Source organism: Spermophilus citellus, assembly GCF_964194105.1.
Source record: "Spermophilus citellus genome assembly, chromosome: 6".
Classification (NCBI taxonomy): domain Eukaryota; kingdom Metazoa; phylum Chordata; class Mammalia; order Rodentia; family Sciuridae; genus Spermophilus; species Spermophilus citellus.
The window spans coordinates 15,263,711-15,289,412 of NC_138187.1; the positions used below are offsets into that span (position 1 = coordinate 15,263,711).

General features: G+C 35.0%; 1 protein-coding gene across 1 annotated transcript in view; it reads left to right on the forward strand.

Moving 5' to 3' along the window:
* The window catches only part of LOC308652314 (phospholipid-transporting ATPase ABCA3-like), a gene marked incomplete at both ends in the record, with an annotated part of 148,403 nt that overhangs the window by 80,106 nt on the left and 42,595 nt on the right, over positions 1-25,702 (forward strand). Inside the window, 4 exons of the mRNA XM_081300061.1 lie at positions 3,423-3,552; positions 4,208-4,505; positions 10,865-11,111; positions 11,244-11,448. Coding sequence (XP_081156187.1) covers positions 3,423-3,552; positions 4,208-4,505; positions 10,865-11,111; positions 11,244-11,448 — 880 coding nt within the window. The remainder of the gene's footprint in view (positions 1-3,422; positions 3,553-4,207; positions 4,506-10,864; positions 11,112-11,243; positions 11,449-25,702) is intronic.

Sequence of the window (25,702 nt, forward strand, 5' to 3'; positions counted from 1 at the left end):
CTTAGAATGTACACCTGTCATTAAGCAATGCATGACTGTACATATAAATAGACTAGACACAATTAAAATGCTATTTTCAAGAGTGTATTTGTGTATATTCATCTCTGTTTATATATGTTTGTTAAAATTGTCAGGGTTATCACTAGGTACTAGAGTTTATTGCCTTTTTATTTATTTGAATTTTCTAATGTCCTAATGGAATTTATTACCAGTGAATAAAATGTAAAGAATAAAATCTATTCTGAAAGATGGCAGAGAAAAGTACTCAATAATTATATTTTGAAGCATGGTGTTCCTCAATCCTTTTAGTATCATAAAAGAAGCATACTGTGGGCACATTTTCAAGGATTTTTTTAAAATACATTTTATATGTGTGTTTTAAAAAATATTTTTATTAGTTCTGACTAGTTATGTATGACAGTAGATGCATTTTGACACATCATAAATGGAGTATAAATTCTCATTTGTTTAGTTGTACATGATGTAGAGTTCCACAAATCATACAATCATATATCCACATAGGGTAATTATGTCTGATTCATTCTACTATCATTTCTAGCCCCATGGTCCCTCCCCTCCCTACACTCCCCTCTATCTGGTCCAAAATATCTCTGTTCTTCAGCACCCTCACACACATTGTGAATTAGCATCTGCATATCAGAGAAAACATTTGGCCTTTGTTTCTTTGGGACTGGTTTATTTTGCTTAGCATAACATTCTCCAGTTTCATCCATTTATCAGCAAATGCCATAATTTCATCATTCTTTTTTAAAATTTTTAAATTTGTTCTAATTGACAGTAGAATGCATTTTCACACGTTGTACACAAATGGAACACAACTTCTCATTCCTCTGGCTATACATGGTATAGAGTCACATCAGTAGTGTAATCATACATATATATAGGGTAATAATATATGTTTTCTGATGAATCTCCATACTACTTTACATAATGGTTGCACCAATTTGCAATCCCACCAGCAATGTATGAGTGTGCCTTTATCTCCACATCTTCATCAACATTTATTGTTGCTTGTATTTTTGACAGCTGCCATGCTGAATGGAGTGAGATGAAATCTTAGTGTAGTTTTACTTCACATTTCTCTATTTGCTGGAGATTTGAACAATTTTTCATGTATTTGTTGATCAGTTGTATTTCTTCTTCTGTGAATTGTCTGTTCAGTTCCTTAGCCCACTTTTTGATTGGGGGGTTATTATTATTTTTTATGTGAAGTTTTCTGAGTTCCTTATGTATCCTGGAGATTAATGCTCTGAGGTGGTAAAGATTTCTCCCATTCGGTAGGCTCTCTCTTCACATTATTGTTTGCTGAGAACAGCTTTTTAGTTTGAATCCATCCCATTTATTGATTCTTGATCTTACTTCTTATGCTTTAAGAGTCTTGTTAAGGAAGTCAGATCCTAAGCAAACATGGTGAAGATTTGGGCCTAGTTTTTCTTCTGTTAGAAGCAGGGTCTCCATTCTAGTGCCTAAGTCTTGGATCCACTTTGACTTGAGTGTCTTGCAAGGTGAGAGAGATTTAACTTTATTTTGTTTCTTATGGATTTCCAGTTTTCCCAGCCCCATTTGGTGACTAGGCTATCTTTTCACCAATGGATGTTTTTGGTGCCTTTGTCAAGTATGAGATAAGTGTAATTATGTATTTATATAGGTTTGTCTTTGGGTCTTCTGTCCTGTACCGTTGGTCTATGTGTCTCTTTTGGTGCCAATACCATTATGTTTTTGTTACAATGCCTCCGTGGTATAGTTTAAGGTCTGGTATTGTGATGCCTCCTGCTTCGTTCTTCTTGATAAGGATTGCTTTGGCTATTCTGGGTCTTTTTTTTTCCAAATGAATTTCATGATTGCTTTTACTATTTCTATGAAGAATGTCATTGGGATTTTAATAGAAATTGTATTAAATCTGTATAATGCTTTTAGTAGTATGGCTATTTTGACAACATTAATTCTACCTATCCAGGAGCATGGGAGGTCATTACATTTTCTGAGTCTTCTTTAATTTCTTTCTTTAGTGTTGTGTAGTTTTCATTGTGGGGTCTTTCACCTCTTTTGTTAGATTGATTCCCACTTGGGAATTATTATTATTATTATTATTATTATTATTATTATTATTATTATTATTGTGAATAGGGTCGTTTTCCTAATTTCTCTTTTAGTAGATTCAACACTGATGTATAGAAATACATTTGATTTATGGGTGTTGATTTTATATCCTGCTACTTCGCTGAATTCACTTATTAGTTCTAGAAGTTTTCTGGTAGAAATTTTTGGATCTTCTAAATATAGAGTCATGTCATCAGCAAATAATGGTAGTTTGAATTCTTCTTTTCCTAATCATATGTTTTTAATTTCTTTCATTTGTCTGATTGCTCTGGCTAGAGTTTCAAGAACTAGTTTGAATAGAAATGGTAAATAGGGCACCCCTGTCTTGTTCCATTTTTTAGAGGGAATGCTTTTAGTTTTTCTCCATTTAGGATGATGTTGGCCTTGGACTTAACATAGATAGCTTTTACAATGTGGAGGTATGTTTCTACTATCCCGAGTTTTTCTAGTGTTTTGAATATGAAGAGGTGCTATATTTTGTCAAATGCTTATTCTGTATCTATTGAGATAATCATATGATTCTTGTCTTTAAGTCTATTGATGGGATGTATTATGCTGATATGTGGTTTTTAAAGCATACCTAAGTCATCAACCTACTCATTACTTACTCATGTCAGAGTTTAGTACTATAGTCCAAAAAAATACTAGCAGAAAATTATTGAAAAGATTTTGATAGCTCTATGGTTTATAAAATAATATGCCTTTTCAAATAATGTATTTTCCACCAAGTGTTTTACCACTTCTCCTGTCTCTAAATATGCTGTGATGTCTTTTTTCTTCTATTATTCTAACTAGCATTCCCCCTTTGGTTTATAACTACTTGTATGTATCTGCATTCTTCTCAAGTATCCACACCCCCCAAAAAAAACCAGCTTCAAACATAGGCAGTAGTGGGAAATATAAGGACTTTTATCTAATTTTAAAACCTTACTGCTCAATGTCCCTGTCATTTTATAAAACAAAGAACATATTAAATCCTGGAGGACAAATATCTTTGATTAAAGGTAAGTCATTTAACTGAGTAAGTTCAGTTTAATGAAATTAAATGTATTGTAATTATATTTCTCATGTTGCCTCAGAATGGTAGAAACCTTGCCATCAGTTGGCAGCAGTCTTCTGACTGGTTTATTGAGAACCACCATTATCATATTATTGCTCATGTGCAATGCTCCTGCCGATGCATGAGCAAGAGGAGTCTTCCAAGTTTGGAACTCATTTACATTCCTTAAATAAAACAGATTGTGGCTATGATTAAAACTAAATGATCTGTGCTCATTTCATGTATGTGTGTATGTGTATAGGGTCAATAAGCTGGCAACTTCCCAGATGAGTATTCATGACCAAAACAAACAGCAGAGCCTGTCTGGAAGTTTTGAAAGACCAGTTTTTTCCAGTTTTAATGAACTTGCTACCATTAAATTTAATACTGGGGTAAGCATATTCACTAGTATGTTTGGTTTACATATGTTCATGTAGTTTAATAAATTTAAAATATGTTTGGAGCTTAGCAAGCCAAATATGGTCCAGTCTGTAATAACCACATTAATTTCCTCATGTAGGAGAAATGGGTTCTAGATAAAAGATTACAGCTGCTACCTTCAGCCTTATTATTTCTCAAAATTCTCTTTGAAAAGTTCTCATTATAAGTTTTCCCTTTGTTCAGTTTTGACTATACCCAAGAACTTTGACTATTACATTCAGAAAATATTTGTTGATCAAATTAAGGACATGTTCTGTAGAATTCATGTACTATACCCAGGAAAAATATAATAGTTTATGGAATGTTTTCTTATAAAATGGAGAAAATAGAAAAATTATAGCTTAATATTAAATAAAAGATATAATTTGGATTTTCCAATCAGAAGTACTATACCATGTTAATAAATCATCAGATTAGAAGCCCCATTTTAATCTTCACTTAATATCTTACATAAATAAACATCTTGTTTTCTTGGGCTCAGTTTAAAGCATAAATTTATATGTGTGTATTTTCACCATAAAATTTGAAACATTTAAACTAATGTATTTTACATGTATATCCTACTTGGGTCACTAACCATTGTAATACTATTTTCCCTCTTTTTAGTTTCCACTTTACCGCCAGCAGTTTTGTTCCATGTTTATAAAAAGGGCACTATTCAGTTGGCGCAACTGGAAGTTGATCTTGCTACAGATAATAGTAATTCTGGTTGTCACTACCTATCTCTTAATAGCTCTGAACTTCAAGGATGATTATATGCCTGCAAGAGAAATGGATTTGAGACATTATGGTCAAACCATTGTGCCTTACTCAATTTCAGGGAATTCTGGTTTGGCTCTGACTCTCATAAAGAAACTAGAGATTTTTCTAAAGTCTAAAAATCAAGAGCTACGGAAAGTTAAAGGTAAGACTCATAGAAAGAAAAAAGATTGCTGCTATATGAAGACTTTTGTCACTTGCAAAGAAAGGATTTAACTATGGTATTTAGTTACTCTTTTTTTCCCACCTAATTACCGTATCATAGAAGCAACTAAATTGGAGACAACTAGACATAAAGGTTAAAAACATTTTGGCTATGGGGTCTTTTGGCTAAATTGCATAATCCCAGAGTGAAAATATTGTATTATGCAATTTTGCATTAGCTTTTTTATTTTGACCAAAATACAGATGTCTCTCTGGGCTCTCACGTGATAAGAATGTTGGTTCCAATAATTGAAAGCTGTCCTTTAGTATGTTTGCCATTCTAAAAACAGATGGTTGAATACTTGACTTTTCAGAACTAGTTTTTAAAGGTAGTCTGTGTAACTATTTAATTTTGTCCAAATGAATGTGTTCTCTGCATTCTCTTTATTATTGTTAAAATAACTCTAAGATAGTTGATTAATTAACTTTTCTATTTCACAAATTACCCCAACACCTAGTATGTGGATGATTTGAACTTTGGGTAAGATGGAATTAACCAACATTCTCACAAAAAGAACAAAAATATTTATAAAATAAAATTTAAATCACACATTTTCAAAAGCTGGACATTAACCAAAAGCAGAAAACAAATTAGAATGTATCTATTCAAGAAAAATTATTGAACCACTATAAGATCTGCATTTTAAGTTAGCACCATTCCAATCACCCTCCCTTACCAGCCATGAAAAGCCAGTAGTAGCCTTGCAGTTAGCAGAAATGACAGATCTATTTCGAGCTCTGTTAAAAGCCCTATCCTTAGAACATTGTCAACTACAGAATTCCTGAAAATCTCTATTCCAATAACATTGTTACTATTGGATTTGAATCAAAACTAAGCTCTAAAAGATAAAAAATTTAATAAATTAAAGCATTATTCTCAGGCCATTACTAAAATTAGTAGCAATTTGCTGGTAACATCACCACAGGTGGCTAAGGCTGTGATTTCAACAGAGTCAGGCAAGAACCTGGCCAAAAATTAAAAATGAATACCTTAAGAACTAGATAACCACAGTGAACTTTGAAAAGTTTTGACATTACAATGGTTTAAATGTTAGTATGTGTGGCCAGGAATGACCTAGGAAAGGAGAATACTTCAACCACTAACCTCTGATGGATGTTGAAGACCTGTACAAGCATGAAGTAAAAGTTGACTCTTACTTGTAAATTGCCTAAAGCTTGATGGTCTGCCTTCATATACAGATCTACTTGACAAATCATGGAAACTTACTGACTTAAAGCATTCAAGGACCTTGTTTTTTTTTTAATCACTAAATATACAGACCTGGGGCTGACATCTGTGAGCCAGGCATAAAAATAAAGGCCAGAATTATTTTCAAAAGTCTCTCAAAGAAATCCATGGCAGCATCCTGTTCAGAATATAGCATCTACTAAAAGGAGGAGCAGCAACTTTAAAAAGAACAATTATAACAAATATGGAGAGCAGAGGAATTAGTATATACAATATTTATTATGAATTTACACTTTTCAACAACAAAAAATAGTTATGGGCTAAATTGTGCCACTCTAAACACAAATTCAAATGTTGAAGTCCTAATTTCCAGTATCTCAGAATGTGTTTGGAGATAAGGTTTTGAAAAGGTAATTAAATTTAAAATTAGGTCAGTAAGACAGACCCTAGTCTAGTATCACTGGAAAAGAAAAGGAAATTGGGCATTTATATGCATACATAGAGGGAAGACCACAGGAATACATAAAAAAAAAAAAAGAAAGCCACCTAAAAACTAAGGAAAGAGGTTTCAGAAGAAACCAACCCTGCCATCACCTGATCTCAGATTTCTAGTCTTCAAACTGAGATATTCTATTGTTTAAATAATTGAGTATGTGGTATTTCTTATGGCAGCCTTAGCAAACAAATACATATTTTGATAGCAGGAAATTGGGTGCTGCTACAACAAATACCAAACAGTGGGGAATTGACTTTAGAACTAGTTATGGGGAGATACTGAGAAAGTTTTGAAGTACACATTTAAAAAAAACTAGCTAATCTTAAAGAGGCTGTTGGCTGAAATATGAATATTAAAGGCTATTCTCATGAGAACTTATATAGAAAAGAAAAATGCTTTCAAGAAAGCTATTATGGCCAGGAGCTGTGGCGCTTGCCTGTAATCCCAGTTGCTTAGGAGGCTGAGACGGGAGGATTGTGAGTTCAAAGCAAAAGTGAGGTGCTGAGCAACTCAGTGAGACCCTGGGGTTGGGATGTTGTTCAGTAGTCAAGTACCCTCCCCAAAAGAGAAAGCTATTATGTTAGAGGCATACTTATAATATATCATCATTAACATAATATTTGTAGAAATATGAGCATTAAGGGCTCAGTAATGAGGAGCATGTTATTAAAAACTATAGAAAATGCAAATCAAAATTAAGATTTTATCTCCAGTCGAAATGGCAATTATCAAGAATACAAATAATAATAAATGCTGTCAAAAGGTACAGTTATTAATTGTTGATAGGACTGCAAATTAGTACAGACACTCTGAAAAGCAGTATGGATATCAAAAACTAGAAATGGAATCACCATATAACATAGTTGTCTCCCTCCTTGGTAATTATCCTGAAGAACTAAAATCAGTATACTATAGTGATATAGCCACAGCACATCTGTGTTTATAGCAGTACAACTTGCAGTAGCTAAGGTATGGAACTAGCCCAGGTGCCTGGCAACAGATGAATGGATACAGAAAATGTGGAATATATACACAATGTAATTTTACTCAACCATAAAGAAGAATGAATTTATGGTATTTACTATTAAGTGAATGGAACTAGAGACCATCATGCTAAGTGAAGTAAGCCAGACTCAGAAAGTCAAGCGTCAGATGTTTTTCCTTATATGCAGAAGCTAAACCAAAATAAGAAGAAAATAAGGTTGGGGGTGGGGGAATCCCATGAAAATAAAAGGGACATAAGTGGAGCAAAGAAATGGAATTGAGAGAAAGGGAGGAGGGACAGAAAAGAGAGAAACAGTGGAATGACATTGACCAAACTATATTATATGCAAATATGAATATACCCCAGTGAATTTCATATTTATATACATATATAAAGTACTGATTTTTTAAAAATATTTTTAAAACTGTAGGCATAAAAATAGACACATAGATCAATGGAATAGAAGACACAAAGACATCCCACACAGATATAGTCATCTGATTCTAGACCAAGGCACAAAAAACATACTTTGGAGAAAAGACAGCTTTTTAACAAATGGTACTGGGGAAAACTAGATATCCATATGTAGAAGAAGGAAATTCTAAGGTATACTTGCAGGCAATGACCTCCTTAATAGGACTTCTAAAACTCAAGAAATAATACTAAGAATTTATAAATGGAATATTATCAAATTAAAAAGCTTCACAGCAGAGGAAACAATGGAGTGAAGAGAGAGCCCATAAAATGGAGAAAATATTTGGTACCTACCCTTCTCACAATGGATTAATATTCATAATATATAAAGAACTCAAACTTATCAGGAATAAAACAATAGCCCAATAAATAGTTAAATGAACTAAGTAGACATGTCTCAAAAGAATAAATACAGATACCCAACAAATATATGTGAAAAATGTCCAACATCTTTAGCCATCAGGGAAATGCAAATCAGCATTACACTGAGATTTCATTTAATTCCAGTTAGAATGGCCATCATCAAGAATAAAAATAATAAAAGATGGGCTGGGGCTGAGGCTCAGTGGTAGTGCACTTGCTTGCCATGTGTGAGACACCGGGTTCGATTCTTGGCACCACATATAAATAAATAATGGTCTATCAACAACTAAAAAAATATTTTAAAAACAACAACAATAATAATAAAAGTTGGCAAAGATGTTGGAAGAAAGGAATATTTACACAGTGTTGGTGGGATTACCAATAGGTACAGCCACATGTAACTCAGTATGGAGGTTCCTCAAAAGACTAGGAATGGAACCATCATATGACCTAAATATTCTACTCCTCAGTATTTATCCAAAAGAATGAAAGCCAGCATACTAAAATGATATATAAATATCTATGTTTATAGTAGCATGATTCTGTAATAACCAGGTTATGGAACCAGCCCAGATGTCCATCAGCAGATGAATGGATAAAGAAAATGTGGTATATTTATGTGTGTTTATGCGTGTTTTATTCAGCTATAAAGAAGAATGGAATTTTGCCATCTGCAGGAAAATAGGTAGAACTATAGAACATTATGTTAAGCAAAATTAGCTGGATTCAGAAAGTCAAGGGTCATATGTTTTATATGTGAAAGCTAAAGAGAATAATTTTTTAAAGATAGCTCATGAAAATATAAGGGAGACCAGTAAAGGAAGAGGCTCAGGGAAAGGGAGAAAGGGAGGAAAATAAGCAATACTGGGAAGTGAAACTGATTAAATTATATGCATGTATGAATATTTCACTATGATTCCTATTATTATTTATAATCATAATGCACCAATTTTTAAAATTGGAGAAAAGGTGACTCTTGTTACAAAGGGGCAGATAACTTGTGTTCTAGTGTTCTGTAGAAAGTGATGAAGTTGGATATTTACCTGAGAAGATTTCTGTTGAAGTCATGTCCTGGTTTTTCCCTGCTACCTATAGTAAACTAAAAGGAGTGAAACTGAAGATGGAATTTTAGCTTTTATATCACTACAACCAAAAGACCTGACAAGAACAACATAAAAGAGGAAAAGTTCATTTTGGCTCACAGTTTCAGAGGTTCAGTTCTTGGCCAGCCAACTCCATAGGTCTGAGCCTAAGATGAGACAGAATATCATGGCAGAAGGGTGTGTGGCAGAGGAAAGAAGCTCAGGGCATGACAGCCGAAAACAGAACTCTGCTCTCCAGGAACAAAATATAAACCCCAAAGGCAGGCCCCCACTGACCTACTTCTTTCAGCCACACCCTACCATATCAGTGGATTAAAAAGACTAATAGCTGACTTTTTATCAGAAGGTAAGAAGATAGTGGAATGATCAAATTGCTAAAAGAAAAATGACATCCAGGAACCTTTTATATCCAGTATATTTTCTCTTCAAAAATAATGAAATAAAGGCATTCCCAAATAAATTAAAATGGAAAATTAATCACCAGCAGATCTTTCTATCTGTGAAACATACTAAAACAATTCATTCAGTCTGAAATGTAAGGATACCAGACAGTAATTCTGAAGGAATGAGAAATTAGAAAAGATAATTTCTGAGATAAGTTTTAAAAGCAGTAAAGATAATTAGATAAAAAAATAATTATAAAACTGTGTTAATGGACTTGTAATATATAAAGGTATAATTTATACTATAATAGTACATAGAAGAGAGGGAAGAGCTATGTTGGAGCAAATTTCTGAGTACTCTTGGAAGCAAATTAGTATTCACCTTAATCACATTGTTTTAAATTAGGATTTCTGTTATAAACTCCAGAGCATCCATAGAGAAAATAGCTTTAAAATAGTCAAATGACAACAAAAAAAGAATTTAAAGGTTGTAGTTTAAAATATATTTTTCCACAAAATGTATTCTCCAGCAGTGGAGAAAGAAACAAGGAGATAAGACATGGAAAGGTGACTGGTATAAATTCTGGCATGTGAATAATTACAGTAAATATAAATAGAGTAAACATTCCATTCAAAAGGCAGAAATTTTCAGACTTGATTTTTTAAAAAAATTTCCACTTATATGTAATAGGCATAGGGAAAGAAAATAAATCAAATTCACAATAACAACCAAAAGAATAAAATACTTATGAATAAATTTAAGATAATAAGCAAAAGACTTCTAAACTGTAAATTACTAAATGTTACTAAGAAAATTAAACAAATGGAGAAAATTCCACATTATGTATTGGAAAACTATTGTTAGGATAACAGTTTTTTTCCAAATTTCTCTGTAGATTAATTCAATCCTTACCAAAATTTCAGCAGTCTTTTTTGTATAAATTGAGAGGCTGATTTTAAAATATAAGTAGAAATGCAAATTAAAATAGAACAGTCAAAACAGTTTTTGAAAAACAAGCAAACCATGCTTGCTTTAGACAAGAGAATCACTATTTTATGGGTTGTAAATAATGAGATTACTATAAGGATTAGTGATGGAGTATAATTCTTGAAGACAAAATGTTAGGATTTGAAATAGCCCATTGTAGAAAGTTGGAATGGGAAATGATAAATAGCAAGGAAGATTATTTGGACCTTCAACATAAGTACTAGTAGTCATATTAACCTGTTGATTCATTGATGAATTGCTTTCTTTAGATAAGAAAGACTTATATTGGTAATGTAAAGAATTTCTTTCTTTATTCTAGGTAATGTGCAGAATTACCTATTGGAAAGTAAAGAGTGCCGTGACTTCTGTATTATTGCACTTTCTATTAAGGTTGAAAAAAACAAAACCGTACTTACTGTTTTGTTCAATAATGAGGCATACCATTCATCTGCAACATCCCTGGCGGTGTTAGACAACATTCTTTTTATGTTACTCTCTGGCCCTAGAGCTTCTATTACAGTCTCCAACAAGCCTCAACCACTCCCTGTTTATGGTTCTAATACAGTGTATGTATGATTTTCCTTTTACTGTAATTGAGCCTCAAGATAGCCCCTTTCCATCTGACCATAAACATTAGAAAATAGCTACTGAAATCAGTGTTTTCTACTTTTATTTCATCTTTTATTTCATTTCCATAGGCCTATAAATGGATTGCAAATAGTACAATGTTTGGCTTTTGGAATTTCTATTGTTGCTGGTAGCTTTTGTCTCCAAACTGTAATTGAAAGAATCAGTAAAGCAAAACATATCCAGTTTCTGAGTGGGGTCTATGTACTTACGTACTGGCTCTCTGCTTTGTTGTGGGATCTCATCTGCTTCTCCATTCCCTGCTGCTTACTACTGGTGAGTATTATCGAGGTTGCATGAATGGTCATTTTCCTTTTGTTACCCATAAAAATTCCCACTAAACTAATCGCATTTTAAAATAAAACCTGTCAAGTAATTTGTAACTGTATTGGCTTATAATTTCATAGAACATGCTCTACAAAACTCATGGAAAGATTCTCCCTCATATTGTTTCAGCTGGTTTTTCACATTTTTTTTCACCATTATGCCTTGGCCAAAAATAGCTCTTAAAGTATCAGGGACACTTTTAACTTTGTCGCTTACCGCTATATAGCTAAGCCACTGCCCACTAATTGCCGGTGTTGTGCTATCTGATAAAATGGGACTGTAAATGCACAACTTAGACTCGATATCTGAATTTACCTTTCTCCACTCCTCCCCACTTTTATACTCCACATCCAAGATTGCCGTGTCTGCAAAGCAGAACTAGTGTTTGACTCAGAACTCCTTTTTGTATATTAAGAAAGTCATATAGAGAGTGAATGGTATAAGAATGCACAACATCTTTTACTGTAATTTTTTTTGCTTACTAGTAAATAGTATCAGCCTTTGTTATTTTGTATAAATACTGGAGGTGCTCAAGATACAAAAGCAAGATAGTTGATGGGGTAAAGACGGGAGTAAAAGAGATAAAAGTTCCTTTACGTGAGATGTTGGGAATATAAAGACTATGAATAAGATATCTCAGCGCTCAAATAATTCACAATGGACACAAAAATGAAAGTAAATCATTATAAAATACCATGCTAATTGCTCTTATAAAGGATAAATTATTACTGCCAACTATTCTTGAATAGTAAAATTAATCTTTGGAGAAAAAAATATAAACTTTTGGTCCGTTTGGCTCCCATGACCACAAGAAAATTTGATTATTACATAGGTGCCCTAAAATTGGTTTTGAGAGAGAGTCAGGATCCCAACAACTGGAAGAGCAGCTCAGGGAAGACTAGCATCTGGGAGTAGAACAGATTAGCACTTCCTTCATATATGTAACATTGGGTGGTATTCTCAACACCAGTCTTTTTAGTGTACAGCTCACCAACAAACCAGCATGACAAGGAAAAGTCAACATTCTTTTTGAGGGCCACTATTCACATCTGTCACTATAGGAAATAGGGAGTCTGATCCAGATATGGTCCCTGGCTTGACTATTTCCCTGCTGTGAAGTGCAGTATCAGATAAGCCCTGAATCTCTTCATCTTTTCCATCCTCTTATTTTGAATGAGACACTTTCTCACTCTGCTCTGGCTCTATGAAATGCCACCAACTGGACTAGTTCTTAGATCCCCAAAGAGGAAGAAATATTTCATTTCATCCTTCCTGTACCTGTTGAATTCTCAAAGCAGGAAATTTTACTGCTCATGTGTCAGAAACGAGGATTAAGTTAAATGTGTTACAGGCTCTGACCCTTGATGAACTTACCTGCCTCATCAGTGATTTGCCTACCACCCGAAAGTAACTTTTCTCATGAGCAATGATCCCACTGTTGCTTGTCAGTCTTCATGACTCCTAAACATTCTAACATTTGTAAGACTCACTTAGGATAATAAACATTAAATGCTACCTAGGCTATATTTTAGATGTTTTAGATATACCATAGGAAGGGTAGGCCTTTTCTTTGATAAGCTTAAATTCTAGTGAATGTTAAAAATACCAGGAAAGGAGAAGCAAGATAACTGGCTAGAGAAAGGCTGTATTTCTAGTTGCTTCATGACCCAGGATTCAAGCAGCAGGAATACTGCAAGATGAATGAAAAGGGATTTTACTAAAACTCAATATTGGACAGTCAGAGTGTCTTAGAGACATAGAAATTTGGATACATTAAACAAAGAAAAAAGAACATTAGAGCCAAGGTGGTAGCAGTTGCAGCAGTCACAGCAGTAATGGCACAGCCACAGCACAGAGGGAGGGGAAAATGCTGAGAAATACAAAGGCCAGACTTAGTGCAGCCTTCCCTAGGATGATCCAGAGGCTGTACTGCTCAGTACACTGGTGCATAAAGGTTGTCCTGTGTTTCCCTGCTGTTTTCAGAGAGCCAAGGCAGGAGCCATCTTGAGGTAGCCACACTGGGGTGGTGCTATGGGAACAAGGAGATCTGAGCTGAGTCCAATACACAGTCCTGGCAGGCACCTGCCTTGTGACCTAGACTGCCTAACAAAGCGAGAGCAAAATAGACATGGAGAATATTTTACCCAGGGGGAATACAAGTCAGGTGGAAGCCCATCTTGAGGTGGCTTGAGGACCAGCCAAAGTGGGTCAGAAATTTGAATGGGCAGGGACTCAGCCCAGGAAGCCAGGAAATGCAGGGTCATGAGTAGCAGAAAGGGCCAAACATTGGCTCCCCCACCCCACAAATGAAACCCTGGAGAGACAACTGTGGTACAGTATTCCAGTGAAGTTCGGCATCTGCAAGGACCTAGAGGTGCATTGATCTGATCTCTCCAGAACAGCACCCAGCAAAGCGTCTAGGACCTGACTAGATCTAAGCTCTAACTTCTGGAATTCCACCTATGGGAACACCTCTTGCAGAACTCTGCAGCAGCATCACCCTGGGAGTGCATCGACCTAGTCAGTGCAGACAAAACTGAAGCTGAAAGTACTTCTCATCCCACACTACCTCTCATACTGCCCATAAGCACGGGATTTTTGAAACCTACTGGCAACTTGGTGAGTAAAAAAGAGGAAGGATTTAACAACCCATGTCCCCTATTCTCATGCTCAGTACATACCTCATGAAGAAACAGAAAGACAGTTGGGCATAGGTAGTGAACATATATTTCTATTGACTATTTTGACCACCTCAATGGAAACAAGGTCCTTAATTTTTTTCATGAAGAATCTCCTTTAGGTTTTTTTTCTTCTGTGAGTGTGGGTATGTAGGTATGTGCACTGAATATCTCATGGACATTTACATACCCACACACAAACACACACATATGTTTGTTTCTTTATTCTCATTTGTAGAATATTTTGAATGTAGTTATTTTCCCTTGCCTTGTCTTCATTAGGGTTTTTAATTAGTACCTTGTGATTTGGTTTTATATTGTTTTTCATTTGGCTGCTTCTCTTGTTTCTCTTCTTTTGTTAACAGCCAGATTCTATTGTTCTCTCATTCATTTCTCCTCTAATTTTTTACTTCTATTTTTTCTCTTTCTTCCTCATAACCATCCTACATCTCTTCTGCATTCTCTCTATTCACCTGTTGAAATTGTAATATTTTCTACTCACTATCTCTTTTCTTTCCTCTTAATTAACTCTATTCCTTAACATCTTTTAGAATTAATTGGTTTATGTAATTCCTGCCCCCCTCATTAATGCTGTTGCAATTATTACTGCTGTGGATGCTATAGATGACACTTGTTGTTTGATTTAATGCCAGATTAATTACTGTTTTTACTGAAGGCAGTTGTTTTTATTATTATTTTTAGCTTTTTATTGGTTGTTCAAAACATTACAAAGCTCTTGACAAATTTGGAGGGGGGATAGTAGAGGATAGGAAAGGTAGCAGAATACAACAGTTAATATGGCATTATGTAAAAATGTGGATGTGTAACCGATGTGATTCTGATTCTGCAATCTGTATTTGGGGTAAAAATGGGAGTTCATAACCCACTTGAATCTAATGTCTGAAGGCAGTTGTTGACCCTACAATTCTGTTTATTATGCTGATCAGTATTGTAGATGTCAGAGTAGTAACTAAGTATTTAGTTTAATACTGCATATGTTTGCATTGATTGTTGCTATTATTTGTCTCTCCCTAATCTGTGAGGTACTACAGGAACACTACAAGTTCATAGGGCAGAGACTCTGCTGCTTCTGAATCATATTGATAGATGGGTAGACACACAAACAACATGAAAAAACAAGGTAACAAATATCCCAAACAACCACAAATGCCTCAACAACAGACTCCATTGACAGCACACTGAATGAAATGTCAGAGAAGGAATTTATAAAGTTCATAGTTAAACTGTTCTAAGCCTTCACTACAAAACATACTCAATAAAATATTTCATAAATAAAAATGAAAATTAAAAATGAAAACCAAAATAGGGAGGAACTACAATAGAAGAATGGTCAAGCAAAGGAGAATTCAACTCAAAAACTAGAATTAATATCAAAATAACAGGGAGTGAAAATCATCTCTCAATAACAATATTGAATATAAATGATTTAAACTCACCAATCAAAAGACAGACTGGCAGATTGGATTAAAAACCAAGACGGAACAATATGCTGTTGCCAAGAGACTTATTCATAGGCAAGAACATCCACAAACAAAAGGTGAAAGTATAGGAAAAAAACATGCCATTCACATAGATCTTGTAAACAAGCAAGGGTTATTGTTCTAATACCAGATAAAGTGTACTTCAAGGCAGAATTAGAAGAGACAAAGAAGATCATTTCATACTGCTTAAGGGAATCATATATCAACAAGATATAAGAATCATAAATATTTGTGCCCCAAACAATGGAGCATCTATGGGAGCATCTATGTACATCAAATAAACCCTTCTCAATATCAAGAATAAAAGTGGGTGACTATAGCATGCTTCTCATCACTGAATAGATCATCCAAACAACAATAACAAAAGAAGCTACAGAACTAAAAAACACAATTAGTGTAGACTCAACAGATATGTATAGAATATTTCATTCATTAATGACTGAATACACTTTCTTCTCAGTAGCACATGGAAGATTTTCTAAAATAGACCACAGGTGGGCCACAGAGCAAATACCAGAAATTACAAAAAAATTTTTGAGTTAATACCTTGCATTCTATCAGATCATAATAGAATGAAATTAGCAGTCAATTATAAGAAAAAAATAAAAACTAACTCCCTGAGACTAAATAATATATTTTTGAATAATGAATTGACAGCGAAGAAATCAAGGGACAGCATATCAAAATCTCTGTGACAGTATGAAGGAATATCTAAGAGGAAAGTTCATACCATTGAGCTCATACATTAAAAGAAAAATATCAAATAAATAATCTGAGATTACACTTCAAGGCCCTAAGAAAAAACAAACTCTCTAGTCAGTTAAAGATAGGATATACTTAAAATCAGAGATGAAACTGAGATTTAAAAAACAATTTAAAAAAACCCAAAAAAGTTGGCTTTTTGAAATAATAAAATTTATGGGAGATCCAAGATAGAGGGAGGCTGCATTCTGTGTCACTTCAGAATCTGGGATTCAAGTAGTGGGAATACTTTCTCACAGGTCTCCAGGCCATAGCATCAGTGCAGGACTACCAACAACTTGTCCATGCAAGTCCTCAGGGTGCCCAAGTAGGACCCCTTGCATTAGCACCCTGACAGGACTCCTGGCCACAAGACATCTGGCCATAGCCCACACGCAGGAACTCCAGCTGCCACTCCTGTGTGGACCCCATCTACCAATGTAGGGTTCCTCAGGTTGCCTCCATCTTGGGGCACTGCAACCACTGCCACAGTCCCCTAAATGTGGTAGCCTGCACCTTGGGACACTACACTGTATCCAGTGACAGCCATCAGCCACAATACTGCTTGCCACAGAGCTGCGTCTCTGAACACATTGCTCAATGCCACCTCCAGTCCCACCCAAATCGGCACCCCTTTGCTGAAAGCAGCCACCTCCCTCTTGGGACACCTTCATAGCCATCTTTAATTGGGGCAACTCCCATCTTTAATTGGAACACCAGCTGGGGCTCAGAAGCATTATGAAGGTACTCAAGGTCCCCAACTCTCCACTCCTCCCCAGCAGCCGCTAACCCAGCACAGTGCCTGCAGCAATGTGGCTGGTCCATAGCTCACAAAGCCAGGTGGCAAAACCAGTTCCTGAACTGCCCAATATAAAACAGCTCTCCATGAAAGGTGTGCAGCCTCAAGAGTGCAGCCCATAAGACCTCTGGGAGAAAGGTTTCTGATTGGGAAGTAGAAAGGAGGGGGCAAGTGAGATACAATTTAGAGGCTATATGAGAGACCAAGAATTGCATGGCCTACAGGCAATATAAGGATAAGACCAGGTGCCCACATCACATGAATGGGCCCCAAAGGGGGTGCTTGGGGTGCAGACTCCCATTCAGGACTGGCAAGTATTATATCCCACCTCCAGGAGCCATGCCCCCAAGACCAACCCTCCCACCCTAATAACCTTCACCATCCTGAGGTGGAGATACCAGCAAACAACAAACAAGCCCACCTATTGGATGAGAAGGGAAGCTGGAAAGATATCTCCAACAAAAACAATCCTTGTATTTGCCTTCGAGATTTTTTTTTCTCTCTTCTCCTGCCTATATTTGGGAAACCATGTACTTTTCATAAATTAGGCTATTGAGGACTGGTATGTTTGAATAGTATATTACAGTAGTGTTGTATATTCTTTTATCTTCTATTTTTTTATATATTTTACTTTTCTTAAAATTTATATTTGTTTGTTGTACTCTACTCTCATCCCACATATTTGTCTCTCCAAATTTACTTTCTCTCTCTTCTCCTGCTACTAACCAACTTCTTTAGATTCCTCTTTCACGCTTTCTAAGATCTAATAACTCTATATCCTCACCTTCTACCCTCTCAAGATCTCATCCTACACCTCACCCCCAGTGTGTTGTCCACTATCAGAAACTGTAGACCCTTTTGCAAACTTAGTGTTTATATTGTAGATAATAATTAAATTTACAATTTCTGTGTATTATGACAAAACCATAAACATGTTAGTAGCAGCTATTTGATTTAAGGTTCTATATTGTTTGTATTGAGATCTGTTCATATTGTTCTCCCCCTAAAGAAGAAGTATTGGAAACCTGTAGGGACATTATAAGCCTATAAGGTAAAAACTATAACACTTCAGATCTACAGTGCTAGAAGGGAAGACACACAAACAACATGAAAAAACAAGGGAATAAAGTGCCCCCCCAAAATCAAGATATTACACTATTACAATTCATGGCCAGCACAAAAGCAGAAATGACAAAGAAGAAGTTCAGGATGTACATAATTAAAATATTCTTCAATTTCATCTATTGATATTGGTCTGTTCAGATTGTCTATATCCTCCTGACTCAGTCTGGGCAAATCATATGACTTAAGAAATTTATCGATGTCTTCACTATCCTCTATTTTATTGGAATATAGATTTTCAAAATAATTTCTAATTGTCTTCTGTATTTCTGTAGCATCTGTTGTGATATTGCCTTTTTCATCCCGTATGTTAGTAATTTGAGTTCTCTCTCTTCTTCTCTTCGTTAGCATGGCTAAAGGTCTGTCGATCTTATTTATTTTTTCGAAGAACCAACTTTTAGTTTTGTTAATTTTTTCAATAGTTTCTTTTGTTTCAATTTCATTAATTTCCGCTCTGATTTTAATTATTTCTTGCCTTCTGCTACATTTGCTGTTGTTTTGCTCTTCCTTTTCTAGGGCTTTGAGTTGGAGTGTGAGCTCATTTATTTGTTGGTTTCTTCTTTTTTTGAGGAATGACCACCAGGCGATGAACTTTCCTCTTAAAACTGCTTTCATTGTGTCCCATAGATTCCGATATGTTGTGTCTGTATTTTCGTTTATCTCTAAGAATTTTTTTTATTTCCTCCTTTATGTCTTCTGTAACCCATTGATCATTCAGTAACATATTGTTCATTTTCCATGTGATGTAGGATTTTTCCTTCCTTCTTTTATCATTGATTTCCAGTTTCATTCCATTATGATCAGATAAAATGCATGGTATTATCCCCACCCCTTTATATTTACTGAGGGTTGCCCTATGGCATAATATATGGTCTATTTTTGAGAAGGATCCATGTGCTGCTGAGAAGAAAGTATATCCATTTGATGATGGTTGATATATTCTATATAAGTCAGTTAAGTCTAGGTTATTGATTGTGGTATTGAGTTCTATAGTTTCTTTATTTAACTTTTGTTTGGAGGATCTGTCCAATGGTGAGAGAGGTGTGTTGAAGTCTCCCATAATTATTGTGTTGTGGTCTATTTGATTCTTGAATTTGAGGAGAATTTGTTTTGTGAATGTCGCAGCACCATTGTTTGGGAGCTCTTCCAAATTCATTCTAGGAGGCCAACATCACCCTGATCCCGAAACCAGACAAAGATACCTCAAAGAAAGAAAACTACAGACCAATATCTCTAATGAACCTAGATGCAAAAATCCTCAATAAAATTCTGGCGAATCGAATACAAAAACACATCAAAAAAATAGTGCACCATGATCAAGTAGGATTCATCCCTGGGATGCAAGGATGGTTCAACATACGGAAATCAATAAATGTTATTCACCACATCAATAGACTTAAAGATAAGAACCATATGATCATCTCGATAGATGCAGAGAAAGCATTTGACAAAGTACAGCATGCCTTTATGTTCAAAACATTAGAAAAACTAGGGATAACAGGAACTTACCTTGACATTGTAAAAGCTATCTATGCTAAGCCTCAGGCTAGCATCATTCTGAATGGACAAAAGTTGAAGGCATTCCCTCTAAAATCCGGAACAAGACAGGGATGCCCTCTATCTCCACTTCTATTCAATATAGTTCTCGAAACACTGGCCAGAGCAATTAGACAGACGAAAGAAATTAAAGGCATAAAAATTGGAAAAGAAGAACTTAAATTATCACTGTTTGCAGATGACATGATTCTATACCTAGAAGACCCAAAAGGGTCTACAAAGAAACTACTAGAACTAATAAATGAATTCAGCAAAGTGGCAGGATATAAAATTAACACGCATAAATCAAAGGCATTTCTGTATATCAGCAACAAAACTTCTGAAATGGAAATGAGGAAAAACACTCCATTCACAATATCCTCAAAAAAAATAAGATACTTGGGAATCAACCTAACAAAAGAGGCGAAAGATTTATACAATGAAAACTACAGAACCCTAAAGAGAGAAGTAGAAGAAGATCTTAGAAGATGGAAAAATATACCCTGTTCATGGATAGGCAGAACTAACATCATCAAAATGGCGATATTACCAAAAGTTCTCTATAGATTTAATGCAATGCCAATCAAAATCCCAACGGCATTTCTTGTAGAAATAGATAAAGCAATCATGAAATTCATATGGAAAAATAAAAGACCCAGAATAGCAAAAGCAATTCTAAGCAGAAAGAGTGAATCAGGCGGTATAGCAATACCAGATTTCAAACTATATTACAGAGCAATAGTGACAAAAACAGCATGGTACTGGTACCAAAACAGGCGGGTGGACCAATGGTATAAAATAGAGGACACAGAGACTAACCCACAAAGGTACAACTATCTTATATTTGATAAAGGGGCTATAAGCATGCAATGGAGGAAGGATAGCATCTTTAACAAATGGTGTTGGGAAAACTGGAAATCCATATGCAACAAAATGAAACTGAATCCCTTTCTCTCGCCATGCACAAAAGTTAACTCAAAATGGATCAAGGAGCTTGATATCAAATCAGAAACTCTGCGTCTGATAGAAGATAAAGTTGGCTCCGATCTACAGATTGTGGGGTCGGGCTCCAAATTCCTTAATAGGACACCCATAGCACAAGAGTTAACAACTAGAATCAACAAATGGGACTTAATTAAACTTAAAAGTTTTTTTTCAGCAAAAGAAACAATAAGAGAGGTAAATAGGGAGCCTACATCCTGGGAACTAATTTTTACGCCTCACACTTCAGATAGAGCCCTAATATCCAGAGTATACAAAGAACTCAAAAAATTAGACAATAAGATAACAAATAACCCAATCAACAAATGGGCCAAGGACCTGAACAGACACTTCTCAGAGGAGGATATACAATCAATCAACAAGTACATGAAAAAATGCTCTCCATCTCTAGCAGTCAGAGAAATGCAAATCAAAACCACCCTAAGATACCATCTCACTCCAGTAAGATTGGCAGCCACTATGAATTCAAACAACAACAAGTGCTGGCGAGGATGTGGAGAAAAGGGTACACTTGTACATTGCTGGTGGGACTGCAAATTGGTGCGGCCAATTTGGAAAGCAGTTTGGAGATTCCTGGGAAAGCTGGGAATGGAACCACCATTTGACCCTGCTATTGCCCTTCTCGGACTATTCCCTGAAGACCTTAAAAGAGCATGCTACAGGGACACTGCCACATCGATGTTCATAGCAGCACAATTCACAATAGCTAGACTGTGGAACCAACCCAGAGGCCCTTCAATAGATGAATGGATAAAAAAAATGTGGCATCTATACACAATGGAGTACTATGCAGCAATAAAAAATGACAAAATCATAGAATTTTCAGGGAAATGGATGGCATTAGAGCAGATTATGCTTAGTGAAGCTAGCCAAACCCTAAAAAACAGATACCAAATGTCTTCTTTGATATAATGAGAGCAAGTATGAACAGAGCAGGGAGGAAGAGTAGGAAGAAAAGAGTAACATTAAACAGAGACTTGAGATGGGAGGGAAAGGGAGAGAAAAGGGAAATTGCATGGAAATGAAGGGAGACACTCATTGCTAAACAAAATTACATATAAGAGGTTGTGAGGGGAATGGGAAAATAAACAAAGAGAGAAATGAATTACAGTAGATGGGGTAGAGAGAGAAGATGGGAGGGGAGGGGAGGGGGGATAGTAGGGGATAGGAAAGGTAGCAGAATACAACAATTACTATTAGTGCATTATGTAAAATTGTGGATGTGTAACTGACGTGATTCTGCAATCTGCATTTGGGGTAAAATTGGGAGTTCATAACCCATGTCAATCTAATGTATGAAATATAATATGTCAAGAGCTTTGTAATGTTGTGAACAACCAATAAAAAAAATGTAAAAAAAAATGTTCTGTGAATTAAAAGATGATAAAAGAGAACAAATACAGGCAGCAAAAGATCATTTCAATAAAAAGCTATGTAAGCAAACACAGGAAGCAAAAGTTTATTAGATTTTGATATGTTGTATAATCACTACTCTCATATAGAGGTTCTAAAAAAACAGAGATCCTTGAAATGAAAGAAACAATAAACCAGATTTAAAGCTCCATAGAAAGCATCACCAACAGATGAGATCACTTGTAAGATGAGACCTTAGACAATGAAGACAAAATATATAATCTTGAGAAGAATGTTGACCACGTAGTAAAGATGGTAAGAAACTATGAGCAAAACATTCAAGAATTATAGAATAACATAAAAAGACCAAATTTAAGAATTATTGGGATAGAGGAAGGCATAGAGTTCCAAAGCAAAGGAATGAACAATCTATTCAATGAAATAATATCAGAAAACTTTCCAAACATGAAGAATGAATTGGAAAATCAAATACAAGAGGCTTACAGAACACCAAATGTACAAAATCACAACAGATCTACGCCAAGTCGCATCATAATGAAAATTCCTAGCATCCAGAATAAGGAGACAATTTTAAAAGCCACAAGAAAAAATGATCAGATTACATACAGGTGGAAACCAATTAGGAAAACGGCAGATTTTTCAACACAGACTCTGAAAGCTAGAAGATCCTGGAACAACATAGATCAAGCTCTGAAAGAAAATGGATGCCAACCAAGAATCTTATATCCAGCAAAACTAAGCTTTAGATTTGATTATGAAATAAAAACCTTCTATGATAAAGGTTTATCAAAGAATTTGAAGCTATAGGGCCTGCACTACAGAACATTCTCAGCAAATTATTCTGTGAGGAGGAAACGAAAAACAACAATGAAAATCAGCAAATGCAAGTATTGCACTAAAGGAAATACTAATCAAAGGAGAAACCAAGTCAAGATAAATACCAAAAACAGACAAATATGATTGAGAATACATATCATGTCTCAATTATAATTTTTTAATGGCCTAAACTCACCAATCAAAAGACATAGACTAGAGATTGGGGGGAAAAAAGACCCAACAATATGCTGCCTTCAAGAGACTCACCTCATAGGAAAAGACATCCACAGACTGAAGGTGAAAGGTTGGGGAAAAAAACATACCATTCACATGGACTGTGGAAACAAGCAGGGGTTTTCATCTTCATATCAAATAAAGAAGACCACGTTCATTAAAAAAAAACTTTTCTAAAGTTCAACAGTCAAATAGACCACAAGACAATATTTCTGGGTAACTTTAACACACCTCTTTCACCAATGGATATATCTTCCAAGCAAAAGCAAAAAAAAAAAAAAGCTGTAGAACTCAATAATACAATCAATAACTTAACTGACATACACAGAATATTTTATCCATCAATGAGTGAATACACTCTCTTCTCAGCAGCACATGGATCCTTCTGTAAAATAGACCATATACTATGCCACAAAGCAACTCTTAGCAAATATTAAAAAATAGAGATATTCCCTGAATTCTATCAGATCATAATGGAATGAAATTAGAAATCAATGACAAAGTGAAAAATAGAAGCTACTCCAACACCTGGAGACTAAATAATATGCTGTTGAATGAAAAAGAGGTTGCAAAAGACATCAAAGAGATCTAAAAATTCTTAGAGGTTAATGAGAACACTGATGCAACATATCAAAATATCTGGGGCACTATGAAAGCAGTACTAAAAGTAAAGTTCATTCATGGAGTTAATTCCTTCAAAGAAGAAAAATTCAACAAATAAATGACTTAAAATTACATCTCAAAGAAGAGAAAATCAACACCCAAAGTAGTAGAAGACAGGAAATAATTAAAATCAGAGCTGAAATCAATGAAATTGAAACAATAGAAACGAAAAAATTGACAAAACAAAAAGTTGGTTCTTTGAAAAAATAAAATTGATAAAGCCTTAGCCATGCTAATGAAGAGAAGGAGAGAAAAATTACATCTGTGATGAAAAAAGGAAATATTACAACAGACACTACAGAAATACAGAAGATAATTAGAAATTATTTTGAAAACTTGTACTCCAGTAAAATAGAAAATATCAAAGGCATGGACAAATTTCTAGAGTCATATGATTCACCCAAGCTGAATCAGGATGATATACACAATTTAAACAGATCAATTTCAAACAATGAAGCCTACCAACCAAGAAAAGCCCAGGACCAGATGGATACACAGCTGAGTTCTACAAGACCTTCAAAGAACTAATACCAATACTCCTCAAATTATTTCATGAAATAGAAAAAGAAGGAGCACTTCCAAACTCATTCTGAGACCAATATCACCCTGATTCCAAAAAAAAAAGACACATCAAAGTAAGAAAACTTTAGACCAGTATCTCTAAGGAACATAGATGCCAAGATTCTCAGTCAAATTCTGGCAAATTGAATACAAAAACATAATGCACCATGATCAAGTGGGGTTCATCCTAAGGATGCAAGGTTGGTTCAACATATGGAAATCAATAAATGCAATTCATCACATCAGTAGACTTAAAAATAAGAATCATATGATCATCTCAATAGATGCAGAAAAAGTATTCGACAAAATACAGCACTCATTTGTGTTCAAAAAACTAGAAAAACTAGGGATAACAGGATCATATCTCAACATTATAAAAGCTCTCTATGCTAAGCCCCAGGCCAACATCATTCTAAAATGAAAAAAAAAATGAAAGCATTCCCTTTAAAATATGAAACAAGACAGAGATGCCCTCTATTAACATAGTTCTTGAAACTATAGCAAGAGCAATTAGACAAAAGAGATTAAATGGATATAATACGGATAGGAAAAGAAGAACTCAAATTGTCATTATTTGCCAATGATATGATTTTATGCCTAGAAGATCCAAAAAATTCCACCAGAAAACTTCTAGAACTAATAAATGAATTCAGCAAAGTAGCATGATATAAAATCAGCATCCATAAATCAAAGGCATTTCTGTACATTAATTGTAAATCCTCTGAAAGAGAAACTAGGAAAACAATCCCATCTACAATGGCCACCAAAAAAAACGAAATACTTAGGGGCTGGGGTTTTGGCTTGGTGGTTGAGTATTCACAAGTGTAAGACCCTGGGTTTGATCCTTAGCACCACATAAAAAATAATTAATTAAAAATAAAGGTATAAGAAATTAAAAACTTGGGAATCAACTTACCAAAAGAGGTGAAAGACCTCTACAATGAAAATTACAGCCTGCTAAAGAAAAAGATTACAGACAACCTTAGAAGATGGAAAGATCTTTCTTGTTCTTGGATAGGCAAAATTAATATTGTCAAAATGACCATACTACTAAAAGGACTATACAGATTTAATGCAATTCTGATCAAAATCCCAATGGCATTCCTTATAGAAATAGAAAAAGCAGTCATATAATTCACCTGGAAAAATAAAAGACCAAATAGCTAAAGCTAGAA